The sequence below is a fragment of the Cupressus sempervirens genome, chromosome 10 (genome assembly GCF_028749045.1).
Source record: "Cupressus sempervirens isolate cs-2001-9-10 chromosome 10, ASM2874904v1, whole genome shotgun sequence".
NCBI classification, from domain to species: Eukaryota; Viridiplantae; Streptophyta; class Pinopsida; order Cupressales; family Cupressaceae; genus Cupressus; species Cupressus sempervirens.
Genome location: NC_143127.1, coordinates 299,334,244 through 299,360,378, shown reverse-complemented (window position 1 = coordinate 299,360,378; position 26,135 = coordinate 299,334,244). Strand labels below are relative to the sequence as shown.

General features: G+C 36.0%; 1 protein-coding gene across 1 annotated transcript in view; it reads left to right on the top strand.

Annotated features, from left to right (window-relative positions):
• LOC149533822 (ARM repeat superfamily protein) overlaps window positions 1–25,905 on the top strand; it is a 97,783-nt gene extending 71,878 nt beyond the window's left edge. Inside the window, exons 19-21 of the mRNA XM_089807789.1 lie at window positions 12,847–12,915; window positions 24,875–25,204; window positions 25,304–25,905. Coding sequence (XP_089663915.1) covers window positions 12,847–12,915; window positions 24,875–25,204; window positions 25,304–25,390 — 486 coding nt within the window. The 3' untranslated portion in view covers window positions 25,391–25,905. The remainder of the gene's footprint in view (window positions 1–12,846; window positions 12,916–24,874; window positions 25,205–25,303) is intronic.
• The last annotated feature ends 230 nt before the right edge of the window (window positions 25,906–26,135 follow it).

Genomic DNA, 26,135 nt, shown 5'->3' with positions numbered 1-26,135 from the left:
AGTGATATGTTCATAATGCAAGAGTCTCATTGACATGTTCTATTTGCAAGGCAATGGTTAGCTTAATGTAATAATTAAAAAAGTAGAAATATAAGTTGAAAGCTAACTGAGATAGATTTTGATAAATAGTTGATTGTAGATGGCTCATCCTCATCCTCATCCTTATGGTAGGAACATCTTATATTGTTTCCTTGGGGCAAACGTTTCACATCTGTTGGAAAATGTTCAGGTAATAGTTCCCAGATATTTTAACCATTGAATTTTGATGTACGAGATGGAAGAAATTCTTAAACAGACAAGCAGGCTGACTATGGTGTTTGAATATGAGTAGTTTTAGTGTTTCACAGGGATTCACCCCCCTTCGTTTTCAGAATGGGGATGTCCCTAGATGTGGGAGCTCCAAGGAAACACTCCCTAGCCATCCTGCCAACGCCATCACTTTCAGCAACATCTTATTTAAAGAGGGGATGTTTCCAGATTGTCTCCGTGTTTTGGGGATTGTAAGGAGATCCTTGGACATCCCTGGGATTGTGAAGGGACTCGGTAATGTCTCTTGAACACAGCAAAAACTGCCCCTGCATCCTCCATGCCATTTGGCTAAAAAATTGTGTTTTAAATGAAAAGAAGTTTTTTCTTATGCTTGTGCCGATAACCTGAACCTTAACAAGAAAAGTTGAGATCAAGAAGAAGAGTGAGAGCATTAGCTAAGTCTTCCTTGGCTGAGTGTGAGCATTAGGAAGAGTGAGAGCAGGAGCAAGTGCCAGGTATATGTGGAACACAGAAAAACTGTGTGGCCCTCATCATTAGACTGGTTACATTCTTTAGCTTCACTGTTAGTTTTGTGAAGAATGAAGATCTGATTAGAAATGGTAAGGATATAGTGAAGCAGAAAACATAGTAATAAATTTGTGAAAATGGGTTTACCTTTGTGAGAGGCATTGGCCCTTGAGAGCTTGGGGCTCTGCAACCAAATCTTTTCTTACTGGCACCGCCATTCCACCACCTTGTTGCTTTCCCCCACCATCCCCAAGTTTAAGCCCATGATAAGGTTGTTCCACCTTGAGACTCTGGAAACATAGGTTACGTTGAAATGCTATTCACTTTGTTTATCAGATGTTTCCTAGAGAGATTATTCCAACTATTAAAAAAACATTTAACGTGTGTTTTTTTTGATCGGTAAACAACCGAAGCCTAGAGTATTTATTATTTATTATTATTGTTTGTGGATATTGTAAAGATTATAGGATCTCTGATAAAGAAATACTGATACCTTCTTTATGTCTTCTAGTTAGTAATTTCAGTATACTGATATAGAATTATCAGTATAATGTATATGCTACTGAAATTGATTCAGGTTATAGTTCTATAACGATGAAGATTTTGAATGTATATACTTGTGATTCTAAGTACAATATATATTATTTACTGACAAACTGAACTGAATATGTATCAACTGTATTATAAAATTGTTTGTTTCGCTGATGGTGAATAATGCATTGCCGTGTGATTGATGATTACTCAACCACCAGCGGTTGGCTATGTGTATAATGGTGGGGAGTCCTGTGCCCATGAACTCATATAATAGTGCCGATGGTTTGTTAAACTGATAAGTAATACAATCGCTTGCAATACAATATTGCAATGTAATTACATGACAATTAGTAAACACATAAATGATAACTGTAGTCAACTATATATATATATATATATATATATATATATATATGAATGTGATGAAATCATATTATTTACTGACAAACTGAACTGAATATGTGTCAACTGTATTATACTCAGAAAATTGTTTGTATTGCTGATGGTGAATAATGTATTGCTGATGGTGAATAATGCATTGCTGTGTGATTGATGATTACTCAACCACCAGCAATCAGCTATATGTATAATGGTGATATTAGTGCCGATGGTTTGTTAAACTGATAAGTAATACAATCACTTGCAATACAATATTGCAATGTTACATGACAATTAGTAAACACACAAATGATAACTATAGGTTGCTATATATATATGATGAAATCACAGATTTAAATACTTAAATATTGTATACTTTACTTCTACTGAAGCTACACTTTATCACTCCCTCTCAGCAAGGGAGAAGTGAAATATCAAGAATTTCTTACGGACTCTAAAATGATATCAACATTAACGATATCCATCCAAAGAACAGATTATCTGACTTTAAAACTCTTAAATAGTGACTTGTCAAATAACTATAACCACAATGTTATGAACTCTATCATAACAAGTATTATGATCTCCAGCATACTGGAACAACAACTAAATTGATCATAATACATTTGTTATCAATTATTTCCACAACAACATAATTTGTCATGATAACAGGCCTATCATTTTTAAGGTCGTCACCTTACAATGATTACCTTTTGAATGTATATGTCTATGAAAGATCATCACCTTTCTTTACATATCTAATGCAACTATTGAATTAGAAGCATGAACACACATAAAAATTGAAACTTATGTTCAATATTCAAAATTACAATTTGATCAGACCAAGTTTTCCTCTGAAATACTCTAATTTGAGCTTGGCAAGAGGTTTGGTAAGAACATCAGCTGTTTGCTCATTTGTACTTGTGTAATCTAGTTTGATAACTTCTCGATCTACCATATCCTTAATGTAATGATAAGGTATCTCAATATGCTTAGATCAATTGTGGAAAACTGGATATGCTGAGAGCTTGATACAACTTTGATTATCACAGTAAATGATAGTTGGCTTCAAAAATTTCTTAAACAACCCAACTAGCAACTTTCGCAAGCATACTGCTTCCCTGTTCCCATGGATGAGGCTATATATTCTGCTTTAGTGGAGCTTAAGGCAGCGAAAAATTGTTTTCTGTTGAGCCATTGCTGACCCAAGACTAAAACAACATCCTGTTGTACTCTTACGTTTAGTAGAGCTGCTTGCCCAATTAGAATATGAATATCCATGAAGATTGATTTCAACTTGAGCATATTTGAGTCCCATACCTACTGAACCTTTTAAGTATCGTAAGATGTGCTTAGCTGCCATAAGATGTATCTTCTTTGGTTCACGCATGAATTGACTTAAAGTATTAGTTGCATAACAAATATCGGGGTGAGTAGTAACCAAGTACATGAGTGATCCGATGATTTTCTTGTAGTAAGTAGGATTAGTACGTTCAGATTCAAATCCGTCATTCTTCAGTTTATTTAAATCTTCACCTGTTATTAGTAAATCATCAACATATAATACAAGAATAATCATATCATCTCCATTTATTTTGAAGTATATGTTAAGATCAACTTCATTCTTGGATTACTCTAATTTTGAGAGATAGCTGTCTATTCTTTCATACCATGCCTTGGGTGCTTGTTTAAGACCATATTAGTTTGCAAACGTGAGAATTTTTGTCATGAGTAATAAACCCTTCTGGTTGCTCAATATATACTTCTTCGATTTTACCATTTAGGAATGTTGTTTTGACATCCATTTGATGTATCTTCCACCCTTTGGATGTTGCAATAGCTATGATGGATCTAACCGATGTGTATTGGGCAACTGGGGCAAATGTTTCTTCGTAATCTATTCCTTCCTTTTGAGAGAATCAGTGAGCTACAAATTGTACTTTTCAATACTACCGTCTGGTGCGTGCTTGATTTTGTATAGCCATTTAGAGGAAACAATTGATTTATCTTTGGGTCTGGGTACAACATCCCATACATCATATTTCAATATGGATTGGAATTCTTCAATTATTGCAACTTTCTAGGATTTGCATGTAAATGCTTCTTCAACATTTGTAGGTTTTGATTTGATGAGTTCCAAGAGTAGTGCTACATAGCATGAATGATTCCTTGTTCTTTTGTTTTCTTCGATTATTTCATTTGGTTCTATATGATTTTCCTCTATCATCTTTCTAGCCCAAAGTGGTCTCTTTTTTATTATTAGGATTTTCAGTGTTCTCTGAATTTGAAATAGGTGTAATATGATCAGTGTCATCCTTCCTCTCATTCTGTACTGATTGATTCTCATCTAGTTCAGTAGTGGGTTCTAAGCATGATTCATCAATGTTCTTGGAAAGATTAAAGGCAATATCTTCTTCAAATTTTACATCTCTACTAATTTTAGTGGTTCTTTGTCTAGGAACATAGATCTTGTAACCTTTGGTTGACTCACTGTATCTGATGAATATGCCTTTCTTTCCAAATGGTTCTAGTTTGGTTCTTTTGTCTTTAGGAATATGAATATAAACAGGACACCCAAATATTCTTTAGGCGACTTAAGTCTGGTTTGATGCCTGAAAATACTTCTTCAGGAGTTGTATTTTCCAGTATTGAGCGAGGACATCTATTTTGTATATAAATTGTAGTATTTGAAGCTTTAGCCCAAAAAGAGGTATGAAGATTTTGATCATGCATCATTACTTTAGTTGATTCAATAATGGATCTGTTTTTCCCTTCTGCAACTCCATTTGTTGAGGATTATATGGTACAAAAAACTCCCTCTTAATCTCAAAGAAATGCAAAAGTCTTTAGTATTCACCTCCGTTATTTGATCTTAGAGTTTTGATTTTCTGTCTAGATTGGTTTTCAACTAGGGTTTTGAATTCTTTGAATTTGGATAATACTTCAAAAGATTCTTTTTGCTTAAGGAAGTAAATCCAAGTTCTCCTAGAAAAATCATTTATCAAAATCACATAATAGAGACATCCACTTAGGGAAGGTGCAAACATAGGACCGCATAAATGAGTATGAATAAGTTCAAGTACAGACTTAGATTTGTGTTCACTTTTGGGAAAGGACCCTTTTGTGTTTTTACCTAGTGCACATTCTTTGCAAATGCCTAAGTGATCAGGTTTAAGAGTAGGTAATCCTATTACAATTTTTCCTATTGATGATAAGGCACAAAAATGAAGGTGTCCTAGTCTTATATGCCATATTTTATTTGTGTTTGATGCTACAAGATTTAGAGCTAAATTTTGTTGGTTACAAAGTTTATATAAACTTCCATCTCTAAATTCAATGGATATGGCTTTTTTGATATTTGAATTCTTTGGCCAAGATAGTATTGTCTTCTTGAAATGTGATTCGATATCCTTGATCAGCAAGACCAGAGAAAGAGACCAAATTTGATTTTATGCTAGGTAGAAATAAAACATTTTTATGTTGAAGAGTAATACTTGAATTTAGTTGACTTGAACATGATTCAATACCTTTTACTAGGTGTGTAGAATTGTCTCCAATGGTTACTTCTTCAGATGAGTATCCTTCAAAGCTTTCAAATTGATCTCTAAAGCTTGTGATATGATGTGATGCTTCACTATTAATAATCCATGTGTTTTTGTTGGAGTTTAATTCACTTGAGAGTGCTAGATAGATTGCAAAGTTTTTCATCTTTTTCATCTTTGATTTCTGCTAGAGCTGCTTGAATTCTCTTTCGTTCTAGGCAGAAGTTATGAGTGTGACCAAATTTGTCACATTTGAAGCATTGTACTTTTGACCAATCTCGTTTCTTGTCTGACTTGTTGAATTCCTTTCTATTTCATTTGAATTTACCTTTCTTTCCTTTATTATTGGAATTGGTTTGAAGAGCTTGAATGTCTCCCTCTTGATTTAGATTGATTCCTCTAGAAATTAACCTCGACTCTTCTTGAGTGCATTCATTTTTAAGTTGTTCAAATTTAGGAAGATCAGGTCAAGAGCTTAGACCACGAATAAAAGTTTCCTAAGATAGAGGTAGCCCTTTTAAAGCAATCATGCTTAGTTCTTTGTCATCTACTTGATTTCCAGTAGTCGCTAGTTGATCTTTCTTCTTAGAAATTCTTAGGAAGTAAGACGTGATTGATTCTCCATTGTTCATTTTGATATATAGTAGATCTTGCATCAATGTTAGCAATCTACTAGTGTTGTTAATTTCAAAAGTGTTCTTAATTGTAGAAAACATCTCAAAGGCTATCTTGAGACTTGATAGAGAGGGCAGAATGTGATCCTTAACAGAATCTATGATAATCTTCATGGCTTTATTGCTGTGTCTTTTCCATGATGTTTTGTCTCGATCATTTTCTGGTACAAGTTTATTTGTCTATATAATCTTTTAATTCCATTTCTCGTAGAGTAATCATTACTTGAATTTTCCATGATGAAAAGTTTGAAGCTCCTTCAAGTCTATCTTCTAACCTTACGAGATTCACCATTTTGAATTGAAGATATTTAGAATCTGATATTTAACAATTCTGAGATTGAATATCTCTATCAGGATGGCTTTGATACCATGTAAAAGATTATAGGATCTCTGATAAAGAAATACTGATACCTTCTTTATGTCTTTGTCATGTCCCCTTTTCAAATAATTAAAAATAATAATCTTTACTAAGGCAGGCAAGCCCAAAAAGGTGAAGTTTCGGAAAAAGGGGATAATATTTGGAAGCTAATGGACTAATAAATAAAAATTATTATTAAAATAGGTTTTATTAACCCCTCTTGGACGTGAGTTAGGGTTATGCCCTCTTTTAAGGGGTTTGGAGGCATTTTGGGCTCATTTCAGAACTTGATTTTGCTCATTTCTTTGTTGTTCTTCAGAGGTTGCCAAACTTGTGGAGAAGAAGACCCAAGAACGAGAGTTTGCAGGTTTCCAGGAAGGCTAAGGACGAGAGTTTAAAGCCATTCTATGTGCATGCTCATACAGAGTTTGCCTTTGTGCTGAATAGTGTAGATTTGTGAGTTTTTGGGTGTGTTTTTTGTAAGAGTTTGGTGTTTTTGGTTGAGTATTTCATATCAGTTTGGGTTGTTGCTGTATATCAGACATTTAGATGTTAAAATAGAGCTGAATATATGTATTTGGTCATGATTATACTTATGATAGATTATCAGTGCTTTTGTGGTGTTTTCGGCTATTTTGTGTTGTTTTCGAGAGCTCGATGAGCATTGTTTTTGTCCTCCGTTTGGGAGCTGTTGTGTAAATGTTATACAGATCTGAAAATGTCATTTTGTAACCTATTATGTTGCTGAAATTTCTATAAAAATGTCCACTTTCAGATTTATTAATAATATGTGACGCTGTGAAGTTTTTGGCACTATTTTCGGCATAGCCGATTTGGGGTTTATTGAGAAATTGGTGGATCTTTAAAATATTGGTTGTTTGATCTTAAAGATCTGATTAGAGGCTTGAAATATCATATAAAATTAGAAAAGAGACATTTCAGTGGTATCAGAGCTATGATCTTGCCAGCCTGAGGGTTTGTAGAAGTTTGCATATTAGTTTTGACAACTACCCAAATCTTGCATGTCAAAATTTATGGTTGCATGCTACTTCTAATCATTTGCATGTTAGTTCTTGGTGAATTTGGTGGTTGCATGTTGCTTCTAATCAGCTGCATGTCAAAATCTATGGTTGCATGTTACTTCTAATCATTTGCATGTTAGTTCTTGGTGAATTTGGTGGTTGCATGTTGCTTCTAATCAGTTGCATGTCAAAATCTATGGTTGCATGCTACTTCTAATCATTTGCATGTTAGTTCTTGGTGTTTGAAGAAGTTATAACCTATTGGGGTTACACTCTACTTAATCTAGAATGGACAGGTATAGTACAGAGTCTCAGAGGACAAGATCTTGGACAATTGATATCCAAAGTTAGAATAGTAGAAAGGATGGTTATTTAGACATTCGAGATAAACTTAGGAAAATAAGCCATGACATGTCTGAACAGTTGGTTGAGCACCACCGTATGATGAATGACATGTTGTCCGACCCAGCTAAGGTGGATAAGTTGACTGGATTTCTATTTGGCAGATTTTCTCACAGGGTAGATGACATAATTACCAAGAATTTGCATGAGGAGTTTGAGAAACTAGCTTATAGCCAGGGAGAGGTCTCAGATTCTACTCTGCCACAAGAGGTAGTGGGTTTAGATGATGATTATGAGGATGTTGTTGTGCATGATGGTGAGTTACCTGGTAGAGATGAGCAGACATTGAGTATTCATGACTTTGCTAAGAAAGAGTACCAGGTACAGTTAGATGCTTCATCACATGAGGTTGAGGCAGGTAGTACTTCACATGATTTGTCCAGCCAGCTAAAGGTGAACAAAGATAGTATTGTGACTTCATTATCTCATCATGACAAGATGCGGGATATGATAGAGGATCACATTCAAATGATTCAGTTACAGGGTAGACATAAGGGAGTTCAGGCAAAGTCTTCTTGTGTTGACTTACAAGTGATTAGGGAAGGAATGGGAACGATAAAGTTGAGTTATTTACATCTTCTATCAGATCGTGACCATCTTCTTAGCCTTGTTGGAGACTATTTAGATGCCTTGAGAAGGAAGGAGGAGGAAGTTGACAGGCTTTCTCACGAGCTTGAGGACACTCGAGCTTCTTTGGTGAATACTCCATTGGCATTACAAGACTGGGAGAGACATGGGGATAAGCATGGCATGGAATTGAGTTTAGTTTCATCTTGCACTCCTGATACTCAGCTTTCTGTGAATGGTAGATCATATGTGGTCATTGATAATGTTGCGAGTTCATCTTGCATTCACATCCAGGATATAGGGACAATGTCAGACAGGTATGTGGAATTAGTTGGTATTGGTCATATTACTCAGGTGAGGAGTTTGCTTGAGTTACCAGCTGATTATAGGTTACGGATATGGACTCGAGATTGTTATATTGGCGTTTGGGATTCAGTGGACTGGAAATCTTTAACACTTTTTGGTAGCAGTGATTGTTTGGGTGTTATCATGGATTTGATTAGCAGATTGCACGGTGTTGTCTTTTCTTGTGCCAGGAGCTTATCCGATGTTGGTATTAGTTTTTATACATCGGTGTTGGGCTTTGTTCATATATCTAGTCGACTATTTTTGCTGGAATGTGTTGATGATCTTTCATATTTGGCAGTGTGTACAGATGAGTCTCAGGATCATATTGGCATTGATGACATCCAGGAGGATGCAGTGGGCAGTTTTGAAGACTTAGTTTCCTTGGTGGTTTCTTTTGGTATAGAGGAGTTGGATAGCAGTGCTACAGTTTTTGATACTCCATATGTTGATATGAGTTTTGGAGTTGATTCGCATGATATGGATGGTAATACTCTAGAGACCAGTAACCTTGAGGATACTCCTTTAGATAGTGCGTCAGAGGAGGTTTGTAGGATACAGTCTAGCCAGTGCCATCATGTGTCTAGTCAGTTGAGAGTTAGTGAGCGAGACATTGGTATTGCTTGCCAACATTTCGATGCTGTTCGTCAATTGTTAGCAGTTTATGGATGGGGTTCTCCTACCAGTGATGAGCAGGGAGGCAGTTATCTTTTCTGACAGAGTTCCACTATTTATGGGAGGCTATCCGGATTTTGAGACAAGATTATATGCAGTTGGTAGCCGATAGAGATTATCTTATGGAGTGGGGCAGTACAGCATACGATGCATTGTTGGCCAAGGAAGATGAGGTGAGTGAGCTTACTCAGCAACTTGAGGTGACTTCTGAGATTCTTGAGAGTACACAGTTGGCTTTCAAGGAGTCACAGTTTCATTTGGCTAAGGTGACCATGGAGTTAGAGCAACTACAGTCTTTACCAGATTCTATACAGTCACAAGCTGTGGTGTCTAATGATTTGAGGATGTCCATGGTCGATATTGTCAAAGACAGTGGAGATGGGGATGCATCCATCCTTGATACTAACATTGGCATATCGGGTTCATCCCCACTAAAGTCAGGTTCAGTTGAGTTGGGTGCTGCAGTAGATTGTTGTGGTATGCTTGACATGGTGGTGACCTCTAGTACTAATGGCACAAAAATTAGAGATGTTGTATCAAAGACCATGTGTGATGTTGGTGAGCCGACAGTTGGCATGGTCCCTGCTAGTAATACTACTCCCTTGGCGATGTCTTCAGAGGTAGTAGTCAGTTCCAACTTTGTTAGTGATCGATTGAAGTTAGTTACATCTGGATTGTAGTCTGAGCCACTGACTGAGATTGGCGCATTCTATCAACATTACATTGTGAGGTATGCTCATCAATTCACCTTTGATGACCATGTTGATGAGATGATGATACAGAGATGTATTTTGGTTCCTAGTGCTTATCATCAGTTATGGGATAGTTTGACGCCTCAGGATGAGAGTTGTGATGGGCACGACATGGCGATAGGTTCTGCAGTTGACAGCTTGATAATACATGACTTAGAGCAGGAGTTTTGGAGTGATGCTTCAGCGGGTGTTGTTATTGATTTTACTCCTTTGGCTATGACATCTCCTGACTTAGCTGGTGATCAGTTACAGTGGGTTGTATCACTTGTTCATGGTGAGCTGTTGACTGAGGTTGGTTTTTTTTATCAACATTATATTGCAGGGTATGTACATCAGTTAGCATTTGATCCTTGTGTTGAGGAGTTAATGGCAGGCAAATTTGGTTTGGGTTCCATTTCTTGCTGTTTATCTTGTGATGGCTTTTCACCATCAGGGGGCATGGGAGTTATGGTTATGAGACAGTGGCCGGTGATCTGCAGAGTTGTGTTGACTGCAGGAGTTGTACAGTGTGTGGATTCTCCATACTTGGTACAGTTTCATTCAGGAGCATTCACCATTGTTGCAAATTTGGATTGTACATTCTGTATAGGCCAGTGGGATGTGTTGATGGTATTTACTGTGTTGGCAGTTTGATTTGTCCACTTTACTTGGGTTTTGATGTTCTAAGAGTTTGTGTCTCGTGGGTTTTTGACTGTGGAAGTTGTAACTTTGGAGTTTGGTTGAGCAGTAATTGTCAGTTTGATTATGGATTCCTCTTGGTTATATTGCAGAGGATGTTGCAGGAGCTTGTGTTAATTGACAATAGTATAGTTCATGACTACATTTGGGATCCAGGTGGATTGATTGGTTTATTGTTCAGCCATTGCTTGAGGACAAGCAATATTTGGAAGGGGAGGACTTGTCATGTCCCCTTTTCAAATAATTAAAAATAATAATCTTTACTAAGGCAGGCAGGCCCAAAAAGGTTAAGTTTCGAAAAAAGGGGATAATATTTGGAAGCTAATGGACTAATAAATAAAAATTATTATTAAAATATGTTTTATTAACCCCTCTTGGACGTGAGTTAGGGTTATGCCCTCTTTTAAGGGGTTTGGAGGCATTTTGGGCTCATTCCAGAACTTGATTTTGCTCATTTCTTTGTTGATCTTCAGAGGCTGCCAAACCTGTGGAGGAGACCCAAGAACGGGAGTTTGCAGGTTTCCAGGAAGGCTAAGGACGGGAGTTTAAAGCCATTCCATGTGCATGCTTATACAGAGTTTGCCTTGGTGCTGAACAATGCAGATTTGTGAGTTTTCGGGTTTGTTTTTTGTAAGAGTTTGGTGTTTTTGGTTGAGTATTTCATATCAGTTTGGGTTGCTGCTGTATATCAGACATTTAGATGTTAAAATAGAGCCGAATATATGTATTTCGTCATGATTATACTTCTATGATAGATTATCAGTGCTTTTGTGGTGTTTCCGGCTATTTTGTGTTGTTTTCGGGAGCTCGATGAGCATTGTTTTTGTCTTCCGTTTGGAAGCTGTTGTGTAAATGTTATACATATCTGGAAATGCCATTTTGTAGGCTGTTATGCTGCTGAAATTTCTATAAAAATGTCCACTTTCAGATTTATTAATAATATGTGAAGCTGTGAAGTTTTTGGCACTATTTTCGGCATAGCCGATTTGGGGTTTATTGAGAAATTGGTGGATCTTTAAAATATTGGTTGTTTGATCTTAAAGATCTGATTAGAGGCTTGAAATATCATATAAAATCAAAAAAGGGACATTTCAGTCTTCTAGTTAGTAATTTCAGTATACTGATATAGAATTATCAGCATAATATATATGCTACTGAAACTGCTTCAGGTTATAGTTCTATAACAATGAAGATCTTGAATATATATACTTGTGATTCTAAGTACAATATATATTATTTACTGACAAACTGAACTGAATATGTATCAACTCTATTATACTCAGAAAATTGTTTGTATTGCTGATGATGAATAATGCATTGCTGTGTGATTGATGATTACTCAACCACCAGCGATCAGTTATATGTATAATGGTGGGGACTTGTGTGCCCGTAGGGACATGACTCTAGGCCACGTAAAGTCATGGCCCTACGGGCCCATGAACTCATATAATAGTGCCCACAGTTTGTTAAACCAATAAGCAATACAATTGCTTGCAATACAATATTGCAATGTAATTACATGACAATTAGTAAACACATGACCGTAGTCAACTATATATATATGAATGTGATGAAATCATAGATTTAAATACTTAAATATTGTGTACTTCACTTCTACTGAAGCTACACTTTAACAGATATTAATTATTATTATGTGTTAGGCTCAAGTAGACTTGAACCCAAGACCTCCTAGATGAGAGGCTCACACTTTACTGTTGTGTTGTAGGCTCTTGCCTCAATTTCAACACATATAAATTGAAATGTAAAAACATTATTTTGCAATATTGAATCTAATGAATTGCAGTTTTCGCTGATGTAAATATATTTTTGTTATACTCATGCACTCCTATCCTATATGCTAATTTCATTCACATCCTTGTGAGTTGCCTTGTTTTGCACCTTAAAGCTTGCTATCTATGTGGCATGCTATATATGCTCCATAATGATGTGAGAGCTAGTTGAATAGCTGATCTTCTAACACATTTAACCATTTGTATCTTCATCAGTTTCTTTACTTCTGAAATTGTTCTATAATATGTACTTTTACCTAGATACAGCATACTTGCTTTACATTAAACTGGAGTTTTCTTAATTGAAACAACTGAGATTACTACTTGACATTGCTATCTTGGTACTCTTCAGCTTTTAGATCCTGGACGTTATCAATGGTTGCTGAAAGCTCTATATGGTCTTCTGATGTTGCTTCCTCAGGTATGTTTATCTTTATCCAACTTTACTTTTGTTTTCTGTAATTTAGGCACACGATATATGGAGAATTTTGTATACATGGTGTATCTCAATATTAAGCCATGGCTTCTTTCTAGTTCCTATCACAACAAAGCTTTGTCATGTCCAGGTTTTAAAGATCAAGAATTGTCTGCTAATCTTTTGTGCCTAGTGGAACCTTCTAATATAGACTGATGTATACCAATTTCATATGAGATTATATAATCAAACCTCTTTTACTGGAAATATTTGTTCTGGATGCTATACGATTATTGATAGAGATTTTTTTCCGTACAGACTTTTGCTGAAAAAGTGATATGAGGTGAATGATTACTAATTTGTGGAATATAATGTGTATATAATGTGACTAAATTAGTAAGCTGTGTTATTTTACTGGAGAAAAAAAATAGAAAACATGTGTGCTTGGCTGTTTGTAGTTTAAAACTTTTATTTGAATTTATTGTTTTCTTTCCTCTCTTTTGGATAGGAGTTTTCTCCCATGTGGTTTTCTCCTTTTCTCCATTTTGAGAAATTGTTTTGCTTTGCATTGCATTTGCATTATACACAGGTACCTAAAATGGCCTAGTTGTTGGGATCCATCATGCATCTTGCTTTCTTTTTGCATAGTGCATACTAATCTACTTCCTAAGTTGTAGCGATAATAGTTAAAATGGCCTAGTTGTTGGGATCCATCTTGCATCTTGCTTTATATTATAGAGAAGGGGGTGTGTTGAAGTAAATTAACATTTACTCACATGTTTAAGTTAAACTTAGGCATCATATCGTCCTTCTTTGTGTTAGCTAAGGTTTAATATTATTTTATTTGCCTGCATCTAGTATTTGTGCCAGTAGTTGGTAGATATTTGTACCTACACTTGCACCTCATTGACGTTCCCTCTCTTGTTCTTGCCTTTATAATAGAGTTTTTTGTAAATTTTAGTCATCTCAAATACATTAACTATTGTGTGAACTATTATTCTCTCATGTGAAGGTTTGAAGCATAGTAACACAGGGACACGTCCCCCCTCTTTTTGCCCCATGTCCCAGAGACTTGAACGCACCAGGGACTTTGTTCCCCCGTCCCCAGCGGTACCACCAGATTCTGCCACCTCCGCCAAGGATGGGGGATGTCTCGGTGTTGACTATTTGCTGATTTGACTATTTATGTTAAATGTTCGATGTTCAATATTCCAATTCAATGCAATGCTCAAGTATTTACTCTTTTATATCTTTATATCCTATATTGCAATATGTCTTTCATAACTAGCATTTTAAGTACCATATGTATAGTATAAACAACCCCCTGTTGGTCCCATGCCAACATTCCCCTGCCGTCCCCCAACCGTCCCCAAATTAAGGCCCCTTTGTCCCCTCCTCCCAAAAACTTGTCCCCCTGCTCCACCGTCCCCCCATCCCCCAGGGCGGAGTAACTATGGTCTAAGGTTGTTTGTTGATCCTAGAGTGTAGTTCATTTTCCAACAATTACCATCTTCACCTCTTTTCATTTCAAATGTGTTTTGTGAGATGCTTTTACCCCCATGTTTAATTGAATGCTTATTATTTCCCAAGTCTGTATGTTGTGTTTGCTTCATATGCAGGTCTTAAGTGTGGGGTTCAACTCCCCTCTTAACACCAATCAAATCCTAACCTCCATATGCCCTTCTTAGAAATTAGTAGAGCAGAAAATTGCATGAATCCTCTGGTAGTTGTTTAATCTTTTGTGTTGTAATAAGCAGGTGTAATGACCGCACCATACATGTGATTGAATACAGGATAATTGAGCATAGAAATCAGATTGGTATCAATGTGATAAACACAAACAGCTGGCAAGTATTAGGTAGACCAATTATATATGTGAAAACCTGTCCTTATCAATTTCCTAGAAAGGAAGATATTTCAGCCATTGGTTTGCTTTGGATCAATTATTGCTGCATAGTAAGGATTGACCAAGAAATGCTGCATAGTAAGGATTGGCCAAGAATGTCTAAGTAACAACCCAAAGATATCGACTAAGGCAAGTGATAACAAACAACGATTAATCATGGTAGGCAGTGTTTATACAAGTGAAAATCGATTGGAACAATAAACTAATTAATATCATAAAGAGATATGTTTTGCATGAGGAACCAACTTTTTTACACCATAAAGATGTGCAATTTGGAAGAGATATGTCTCTTCAACAATTGAGAGGTGTAATTTCGTCAATATTGCAAGGTACATAAGGGAGATCAAACCTATTCCTTCAAGCATTGTTGAATCATTTTATCTCTTTTATATATCCTTATTGGATTGCTCTATTGTCAAAAGAGTTGCATATATATAATGTACCCAATGAGGAGAGTGCCATTGTTGCAAGCATATAAAGACAAATCAGGAACAACACTATACTGCTATAAGTGAAGCCATACATATTTGCATATCCACAACGATGTATTACGAGCAACAGATCATCATTTCAATATAAGCAATATTTAGAAAGATAACTTATATGTTTAAGGATCAAGATATGACACAGCATAATTTCATATGTTTAAGGATCAAGATATGACAGAGCAATAGCATCATTAAGAACACTTTCAAGTTTATCTAGACAGATCAGGAATAGCATTACATCGCTATGTGGTAATAGGAACACATTGTAGCTCACTTACTGTGTCGTATCAGAGACAGCTATTAATCTCATTGGTTGCACAATCCATATTGTGCAGCAGAAGCACAAGATCTCCTTGCATACTTGTCACCAGTCATATCAGAGAGAGCAGAGATAATCTTAACATTGTTTGCATTGCATTAAGTGCAGACATGTAGACCAAAATCATCTTTCAACTATCTAAGTGTTGAATCAGATATAGCAGTGATATTTTTCTCATCTGTGCTCCATGGGGACGTGTCCCCTGGACTTGAGACCGGCTCCCATCCCCGGTATGGCACGGGTACACAATGACGAATATCAGCCATCCACAATGGCATCTTAAAATGGGCAAATCAGGTATTGTCCCCAGAATGTCACTTTGAGAGCAGCAGGGTATGGGGGTTCGGCTAGAAGTCCCTGATATGGTTAGGTTGATGCTACCTGTCCTGGGACTTTGGCTGTCCTCTCTATGGCCCAAGCCATTTTTGGAATGCCAATGTTAAAAATAAGGCATTTTTAGATTTGAAAAAAAAAGGCTGACTGGCACACAAGGACTCCCAGACCAAATTTAACATTAATAAATAAAATAACTGGAAAGAAGAAAAATAAATTTTTTTCCCACATTTGCAAAGGAGAAGAGCATAGTTTAAAAACTCGATATCAGCAAGATCATGGCCGACCCAGTTTTTTTGAAAAACTCGTAATCGGCAAAAACTTAGTGAAAAATTTGTTAATAAATCAACACTTTTAACGAACATTTGAAATTATACAATATCTTAAAATATTCTAAAAAATGCATACATACACCAAATTTGTAGAATATTTAATAATTTGAGATATCCACCATATATCAATCAAAGTTTTAGTTAAACAGTAATTCATAGCAAGTAGGACTTAGTAGATTAACATAGTGCTAGAATCATATACCAAAAAAAAGTACAACATCTAAATATAAATAAGTTCAAAACATAGAAGTCGAACTCCATGAAACTACTACTTCTGAATACATATTTAGTTAAAGTTTCAGTATCAATGAAAACTAAAAGTAGCAATCATGAATTGCATGTACAAGTAAAACTCAAAAGAGATCATTGCTGCTGGGTGTGTGGTGTTGAAGTAGTTGCTGTGGTAACATCCTCAACAAGTGCCCTAATAGGTACCTCACATTGGACAAAAGCCTCTGATGGATGACCAAGCTCATGTTCCTCCTCATGTGCTATCACATCCGTATCCCACTTGTCTGCTTCTCTCTCAAACTCAGCTAGCTGCTCATCTATCAATAAAGTTTCACCCACATCTGCATCTGCATCTGCATCCTCACCATTAGGAGGAGCAATCCACTCGGCTGAATATGGATCAATGTCATCCAAGTCTAGTGCTTCATATGAAGCTTTCCCTTTCACCTTCTCGTGCGAGAGACGGTTGTACTTCACATAAACCAAGTCATTGAGGCGCTTTTGAGTCAACCTATTACGTTTCTTTGTGTGTATGTTCTGAAAACTACTCCAATTTCTCTCGCAGCCAGAAGCACTAGAAGGCGGCGATAAAATTCGGAGGGCAAGCTATTGAAGATTAGGGGTTGTGGCACCATAATCTTCCCAACACAGATCTGCAAGGATTAAAAAAACCATTTATGATGTGGTAAAACTTCCAATAAACTTCACAAGCTAAATAAATGGTATGATAAAACTAAACACATGCTCTTTTTTACCTAGCTGCAAGGTGTATCTCCTACGTTTGCAATCGGGAGAAGAAAACAATGGCTCCTCTTCCCTCTTGGAGCTTTGCAACTCATTAAATATGAGGTCTCGGAGGTCTGTATCAGCAACCAATCTTTGAATACATGTGTCCAAGCCAATTTGAACCTCTGCATCTGCTTTAAAAGTGTTGGAGAAATAGTACTTGGGGTTCAAGAAGTAGGCAGTTGCATGAATGTGTTGGTGGAGTTGTCGGTTTCATCTATGATCAATGATGTTCCATATGGGTCTATATTTGGTCTCATTTGACCTATACAAGTGCTGAATGGGCTCTTTTGTCTTGTCAATGGCTTCATATAGAAACCCCATGGGGTTTTTATCTCCATCCATAATTTGTAAAACCTTCACCAACGTTTTTGACACCTGGACATAATAAACCATACAAAAATCAGCAAATCAAAATATATCAAAATTAAATACTAAATCATCAATGAAGACTTAAAAGCTTACTTTGAGGGTCTCCTTCATTAGCTTTTCAAAGCTAGCATCAAACACAATCCTCACAATCTTCTTTGCTTTAGGCTTCCTAGCAATAATGACTCTTTAACCATTTCTTAGCAAGAAACATGTGCTTGAGGTCTAACAATGTCTCAGATATGCTTTTGCAAGTTCAAAAAATTAGTAGCAATCCGCGTGACCCCTGCTCGTACAAGATCCTTAACACTAGTGTGCTCTCTCATAAGACTTAAGACCCATGTATGATTGTAGATGTACTTCACAATATTCCATCTTCAACCACCTTCTCCACCCAACTCAGTTTCCCTAGATCTTCAAGAAGCAAGTCAAGACAATGGGCAGCATAAGGGCCCCAAAATAATTTGGGATGTCTCTCCATCAGAAGTCTATTGGTTGCCACATATGTAGTTGCATTGTCTGTCACAATCTAGATGACATTAGCCACTCCACTTCTATTACCACCTCATCCAACATGTTACACAAATTTTTTGCATTTTCTACTTGATTAGAGGCATCAACTGATTTTAGAAATACCAACTGGCCCCTTGAAGCAACTATAAAGTTGATGAGCGTCCTATTCCTGCCATCTGTCCACCCATCAGATATAATAGTGCAACCTTTTTGTTCCCAAAATTTTCTTTGCTCTTCCACAAGCTGATGAATGTTTCTTACCTTGCCATCAAACAACGACCCACTCACCTCATAGGGAGTTGGGGGCTTGAACCCCTTACTAGACAAAGAAATTGAAGTTACCACTTGATCCCAATGCGGACTACATAAAACATTGAAAGGAATATCATTGTGGATCCAAAATCTTGTAATTGCCACCTTTGTCCTCTCATGCATCTCTTTGTTTGATGTAGTGCCTAGCAAGCCGGGTTGAGCACTAAGAGTGTTACGTGGAACCCAAAAGTTTGCTGGAGACCCACTCGTACTTCCCGATCCTTGTATCCGAGGCCCAATAGAAGAACCCTCTCCACCGGTTTCTAGTCCTATAGAACTAAAAGTCCCCATTGGGGCTGCCATGGCCTTGAATGTCCTCTTTTTTTCTGTCTTACTTTGTGCATATTTTTGTAGGCTTGTCAAAACCTCTCTTGTAACCTCTTCAGAACATACTTCATACAGTGTACTATCATTGCATGGAATCTTCGCAAGATGGTATTTCGATCGGCTTATGCCTGAAGTCATATGCTTATGGCATTGGATACATTCGACATGTCCATTGGTTACCCCTGAGATCCCATGTTTCCATAAAGGGTCCTTACCTCTACCACCACCACTCATCCTGTTTCTATAGGTATGTCACTCTCACTCGAAGTTTGCACTCTGTAAGTATAAGAATGAACAATCAAATATTAAATAAGTTTAAAATTTGAAGGATGATATGAGGAAAAAGAACTTCATATTTTAAGGCTACTAATTGTTATGTATAGGAGTTTTGCATAACATTTAGTAAGTCATACAGCCTATGATTAAAATGACATCTGATTTAAAAGTAGTCTTGTCACTTCATCAATATTTGCGCATTATAATCACACTACATAAATTGGAAATGGACCTACAGGTCTTATGAAATAAATTGCAAGCTTGGGTTTTTTTATTTCCTTGTATGATTGAGTCTCAAATAGGTATCTCTTTAACATTTTTTATAGGCATCTCTTAACAAAATGCTAAAACATTTAATACTAAACAATAATATTACAAAATAGTAAATAATAAAACATAAAACAAAATTATGATATATTTTAACTTGCAAAAATATAGTATTATAATAATTTTTATCAAAATAAAATAGTTTAATAATTGTATATTTTAATTTTTACAAAATAAGTTAAGTACGAAGCATAACAGTTAAGTTTGATTTTAAAATCAAATATAAAATTAAAAACGAAAAAACATACTTGGAAATCCAACTGTGAATTCACAAAAATCGAGATGGAAAGCACAAAAATTCCAAGTCAAAGGCACAAAAACTCCAGGTCGACCGTGAAAGAGTCCAGATTGGATGCAGAGCAGCAGAGTCCAGATCAAATGCAGGGTCTAGATCAAATGCAAAGCCTCCAAATAGAAATCGCCTTGCAGACAAATGCAACCAAATAGAGTTGCAGACAATTGCGTTGCAGGAAAAATGCGACTAAATAGTTATCGTCGCCAAATGCCCTTCGTTTCTGCCAGTGTCGTGTAAGAAAAAAAAAAAAAAAAAACTAAACCTAAATTCGTCGACAAAGACTTTTCAACTTTTTTTGCGAGCAATTTTTTGGATTTAGTGCGATATGTTCAGATTAAATTGCTGCGATTTTTACATTTATTTCAGTGACGATAAATGGTGTGATATATTCGGCATGGAAATCTACTTGCGAAATATTGCGAGATTGGCGATATTACGCCATTTTCTAGAACTATGGAGAAGAGCAACGAGATAATGAACAGCTGGTCAAGGAGTGAACAAAAGTTGAAAGGGGAGGTTAGGGCATCAAATCTACTTGATTTAGACTCTTAGACCTGCCATCTACTGATTTTGGATAGTTATATATTATTGCGGGTTTCTATGTTTATTGTTTAATAGTTTAGTTATAGTATTTACATTTTTAATATTTTAAGTCATTTCATGTTTGAAATTTAGAGCCTTTGGGCATTTTTTGGTATATTTATGTCATATATTGACAATGGAAGCATTTGAGTTTCATTATTTTAATATTTTGCTTATGGCTTCACATGTGAAGTCTAAATTCAAGTCTAATGTTACGTATTAATCTTCTAAAATGTCTATGATGAATGCTTTATCCCTATATGATATGAACGTTTGAAATGTCTCTCTATATAAAAATTCCCCTATTACCGTCCCCTAAAAATGGGCCCTAAACCATGCTTGTATGAGAAACACGTCCCCATCACCTAAACCGTCCCCGTCCCCAAAACTCAGTGGAACGTAGGTTCTCATATATCATATTATTTGTATATGGTACGAACAATCTTTTAGAACGAATAGCATAGACTATTATTCGTATTGTAATCATTATTGTTTCGAGTGTTATTTGAGACTTAAGGAAAAGTCTCTTGCAGTTGATTTTGAAGGTTAATTGTCCATATTTTATAAGGTCTAACAAAAAGGGGATATTACAGTGGGGAGAGTTACTTTCAGTCTTGATGCATCCCTATCCTTCCATTTTCAGCTTTCTTTTCTCTCATTTCCTTTTGCAAGTTGATAGATTAGGATTAGTTTAGCATTATCCAGTGTTAGATTGGACCAACACTTCACATCTAGGTTAGAGAGGGGAAGCCAACCCTCTCTGGAGGTTTGATCTCATCTACAAGGTTCCACAACAATTAATTTATTGTTCACTTACTATATGCTTTAATGTTTTAGACTGTCTATTTTTTTGTTCAGACGTTGGCAAGTTTAAGATCCTTCCACCTTGACCAGAAATTGCTTTACACTCCTAGTAATGCAGTCTCTAGTTATCATGTTTGAATAGTTCAATATCCTGCAATCCGCTTCAACTTAGATCAAATTTGTGCCGTTAAAACTTTTGTCCCAATTGGTTATGTATGTGGGTCTACTAATTTTATTTCTTTGATAACGTAGGTTGGTTGGTACAGTGTTTTGTTGGCTTGCATAAGCAAATTAATTGTCTCTATGGGGATTGTTGTACATTTTGTCTGTTCTATTTTGGAGAGTAATCTTCCTCTTGTTGATTGCAATTGAAATATTGAACTACCTGCAGTGGTGTTTTTAGATGCACGTTTTCATACTAGGCGTTAGGTATTATAAGAGGCTTGTATTGGGAATGACAATTTCTTCCTTATAGGATTTTTCTTCAGAGTATCTTTAATCTATACAGACTGCTTGATTATTGCTCTATTCCCCTGGGTATGTACTCATTATCTCCATAAATTCTTTAAATTCATCAGCTCTGTCATTAAGTTTCTCCACAATAAGTGATATCACTCTCCACTTGCTGGGACAATCAATGATCAACAGAGTTGTACATGAACAAATTGTTCTTATTTATATTGTGGAAGTCATTCTCATTATATACAAAAGTTATAAAGAGTCATGTACATTAAAAATGGAAAACTCATCTACTTGCTGGGAAATCTTTTGCATTCTGGTGTGCTGATCGTGCGTAAGTTTTGCTTTTGAACATTAATAAAGCTTTTTCTCTGCAAAAATCCAATTTGTTTGGCAATAGACTTGTCAACAACTTGTAATAGATAAGGGCATGGGTACCTCAATAACTGGAATGATCACCACACCATGACTGTGCTTGCTACCGAATACTCTAATTTGTAGCTGAAGTGTTGTCTGAATTACATTTGTACCAATAATACATTCACTTTTTCTGAAAGTATCGGTAAATATTCTTAGCCCAAAGCAACCTGCTGTCAACAATTAACAATAGATGAAAAATAGTATCACTTGTAAAACTAAAGTGACAGTTCATTAAATATTCCATTGGGAGCTACTTTCTTTCTTGTTAACTTCTATGTCCTGAGTTTCCGGAATGGGGGGACAAGGAATTGGGCAAGGTTGCATGGGTACTTGTACCCACACCCCTGGTACTCGTACCCACTGAGTACCCACGTACCCAAGTACCGGGTACACGTATCCCACGTACCGGGTACTCGGTGGAGAGCATCATAGCTAAGGACCTTGATTAAGATTCTGATTTTTTTTTTTTGCTTTTTTTTTTTGTATTAGCTTGTTGTTTATCAAACTTAATTCAATACCAAATCAGTTTGAAACTTTGATACTCATTAAAAATAAACTTTATCACTGTTCAAGTCATAAGTTTATCATTTGCAATATGTCATTGTTATATGATTTAGGATCCTCTTGTTCATTTTTAAAGTCTGCCTTCTTTGTTATGCATCTAAGCATTTATCATGTATTATTATTTCAAACATATAGCAAATCTGAAACTGAAAACAATACATTACATTTGCAAACTTTATCACTGTTCTTGTTTTGAAAAACCATTGTCATGATTCATAATTTCAGATTTTTTATAAATATAAAGGTATAATTTTTAAATAAGTTTGACATACCCAAGTACCTTCGTCCCCTATTATGAAAAATACTTTAAACATTAAACATTCAGCAATAGCATATATATATATTTCAAATTTCTTGTTTTGAATGCTCAATGTCATGACTCATGACATATATTTTGATTTTTATGTTTTCTATAAAATATTAATAATATAGAAAAAATAGGCATACACACGTACCCCCGTCCCCTATTTTGAAAAATATGCGTACCCGTACCCGTTCCCGTACCCGTCCCCGTTCCCGTACCCACGTACCCGTGCAACCTTGGAATTGGGTTTCCAGGAGTCTTTTTGGTCGGAGCAGAGGACGATCTATCCAAATTTTCAAATTTACTCACGAATTTCAGAATTTCATAACATTGTAAGTGTAACATTCATCATAGCAACATAACTTGAAATTATCAATTCCATTCTTCAAATCATCATAGAACATAGCATCAAATTGAATCATCATCTAAGAGTAAGACTGTAAGAACTTAGAATACTGAAGTCTAAGAGTACTTAGAATAGGAACATAGGATCAAATAAATGAGAGAATGAAAAGCATCATAGATTCATATCATAATCATATATCAAAATGCGCAAAGGCTGCGATTTTCAAGTTTCAACAGAATGAAAACATTGAAAAGTCAAAAAGACTTTAAAGTTTTAAAGTTAAAAATTTTAAAGTATCGACTATCATTGATCATATAAATGTTCCATCAATGTATCGACTATCAATGATCGTATACACGTTCCATCAATGTATCAACTATCAGATGATATAAAGTCAAAACACTCTTAAGTCTGAAACATCAAAGTCAAAATGAAAACAATGGAAGTATGACAGCTGCCCCTAATCTTGATCCAGATTAAAGTCACTATCACTGTCATCCTGAGCCTCAAAGATTGCATCATCCAATGGAATGCCAAGCAATCTTGATGGCAATTCCTTTGCTTTGCTTTATAGGGTAACACCTTTTTTCTTGTAATTTCTTATGTATATTGTTCTTTGGTTCAACACTGGATTGCATGAGTATGCCTGGTTACTGTTAGCAAGCATTTTGAAATACTGTTATCTAGGCAGACTATATTCAGAAAGGAGAGTTACCTGATTCACACGTTTTCCAACATTCTTTTGTGGGTGTCACTTTCATCTTCCTCTATTTTTATTCATTGCTTTTTGAATCTCTCTTGATGCCATTTCAATAATTTGTTCAGGTCAAAATATGCATCTGTTCATATTTTTCGAGTTATCCTTTAGGGCTTCAGAGGCATACATCTTGCATTTGATTCTGGAAAGCTGAACCAAAGACATTTATCCAGGAGCCTGTTGAACACAAACCTATGCATCCTTACGGCACAGCTGGAATATAGACCACTGCAAAGCATATGGAATAAAGGCCTTACTTCCTGCAAGTATGTGCTGCCTCGACTTGACTATTGATCATTAGATGTGCTTTAAGAATATCACATGCCATGAGTTATGAAGATGAGCTTTTATTGCCCAGGCCTTCAATCCCATGCACCATAATTATCTCCCCTAGAAGAGTAGGGCATAAGGAAAAAGGTTGAAAGTTGAGCTCTTGATTCTGATTGCCTTACAATTTGCACCATGCATAATAATTTACTATAACCTTTTGGAACTTTTGGACATGCTACTGGTTATGTTTGTTAGTTTTGTTATAAAACTCCAGAAAATCATTACCTTTTCTGTTTCCATTATATTTCTATCGTTATGTATGTTGGGTCCCTTTTATTGAAATGATTATCCTGTATTCCCATCACATATTTAGAATACTTTTTGCTTTTGCATTTCCGAGTTTGTTTTGCAAATTTGGTTATCATCTGTATTCTCTCTTAGCTTGATGTAAATGTGATGATATCCATATCTCTATCATTATGTATGTTGTGTTCACTTAATTGAAATTACTAATCTGTCTTCCCATCAATTATTTAGAATAATATTTGCTTTTGCATTTCAGAATTTTGCTTGGCAAATTTGGTTACCACCTGTATTCTCTCTTATTAACTTGATGTAAATGTGATGATATTTATGAAACACTAGCAAAGTGCTGCGTTCAAGATCTTAAGGACACGATTGAAGACAGTTCCTTCATACCCCTTTAGTGGCGACTTTTCAAATGAAATTAAACGAACAGTTTCTGGAAATCCTTATGCACAAATCTTGTCCCACATACCTGTACTCCCAAGTGGTGTGCAAAATGTTGAAGATGGTGTAAAAAACATGGACATAGGCAACGGTTCTAGTGGAATCAATTTTGCTTCAAAGCTCCAACAGTTCGAGCATATGCAACATCAGCATCGCTCACATTGTAGAACACAATCACAGATGTCCATGCATCCACGCCGGACTAATTCATCAGCTACTGCACAGGTTCTTGATGCTGCAATTCATAGATCTTGTACATAATATTTAGTCTTTATTTGTTTTTTTTGTGCCTCTTATGAAAATATTGCTGAGTTCTTATTCTAGGATGTACAAAGACCTGATGAACCCCGGAGATCATTAGTGACTGCAGAACCGAGTCGCCCAACCTCCAGATCATCATGGCGAACTTGATGAAAAGTCATGCCCAATGCTCTGTTGTTTTGTTATTTATACAGAATCCATCTTGCTGTAGCAGGCTTTGAAGGTGCATGCAATTCTAACTGGCTATTAGGGAATGGCGTCTATCAAGCTGCCTGCTACAGTATTAGACATCCATCTGCCATGCAATAAATTATTATTTTTGGCTTTTCCTAGAAGAGCACGCCCCTAGCAATATCTGGTTATCATGATGACACTAGGGCTTGTAAATGTAAATGCTTATGCTAATACAAATTTCATGGAGATAGATAGTTGTATAGCAGTTCAGGGTAGAATAAGATTGCTGGGATATTATGTTGAACAGATCATCAACATGAGATTTGTATGTTAATTCGAAAAAGCCCAACAATCGCATGGGCTATTCTTTACTAGAAGTGCCTTGTGGTTTTATTTTTACTGACCAACAGGGCCAAAGAAATTGTCAACAGTTCTTGTTATTAATTCCAAAGTTCAATATTGACATACTATTGAGCAGTAATTCCAAACAACATTGATTTTGCTGTTTTAGTTATGTCATAGCATTTGTATCTGTCGATCTTCATGATTGCCAAGGTTCGCTGTGGATAATTCTGCCGTGCTTGCTACTGAAGTTTTGCTTCAATAAAGCATGTGTCCCGAGTGAGTTACAACAATTAGATTTAAATAGTAAAAAATAAAGAGTTTTGTTAAGGGCAGAAATGATAACTCTAGCTTGGTTATCATGTTCGAAATTCTCAGA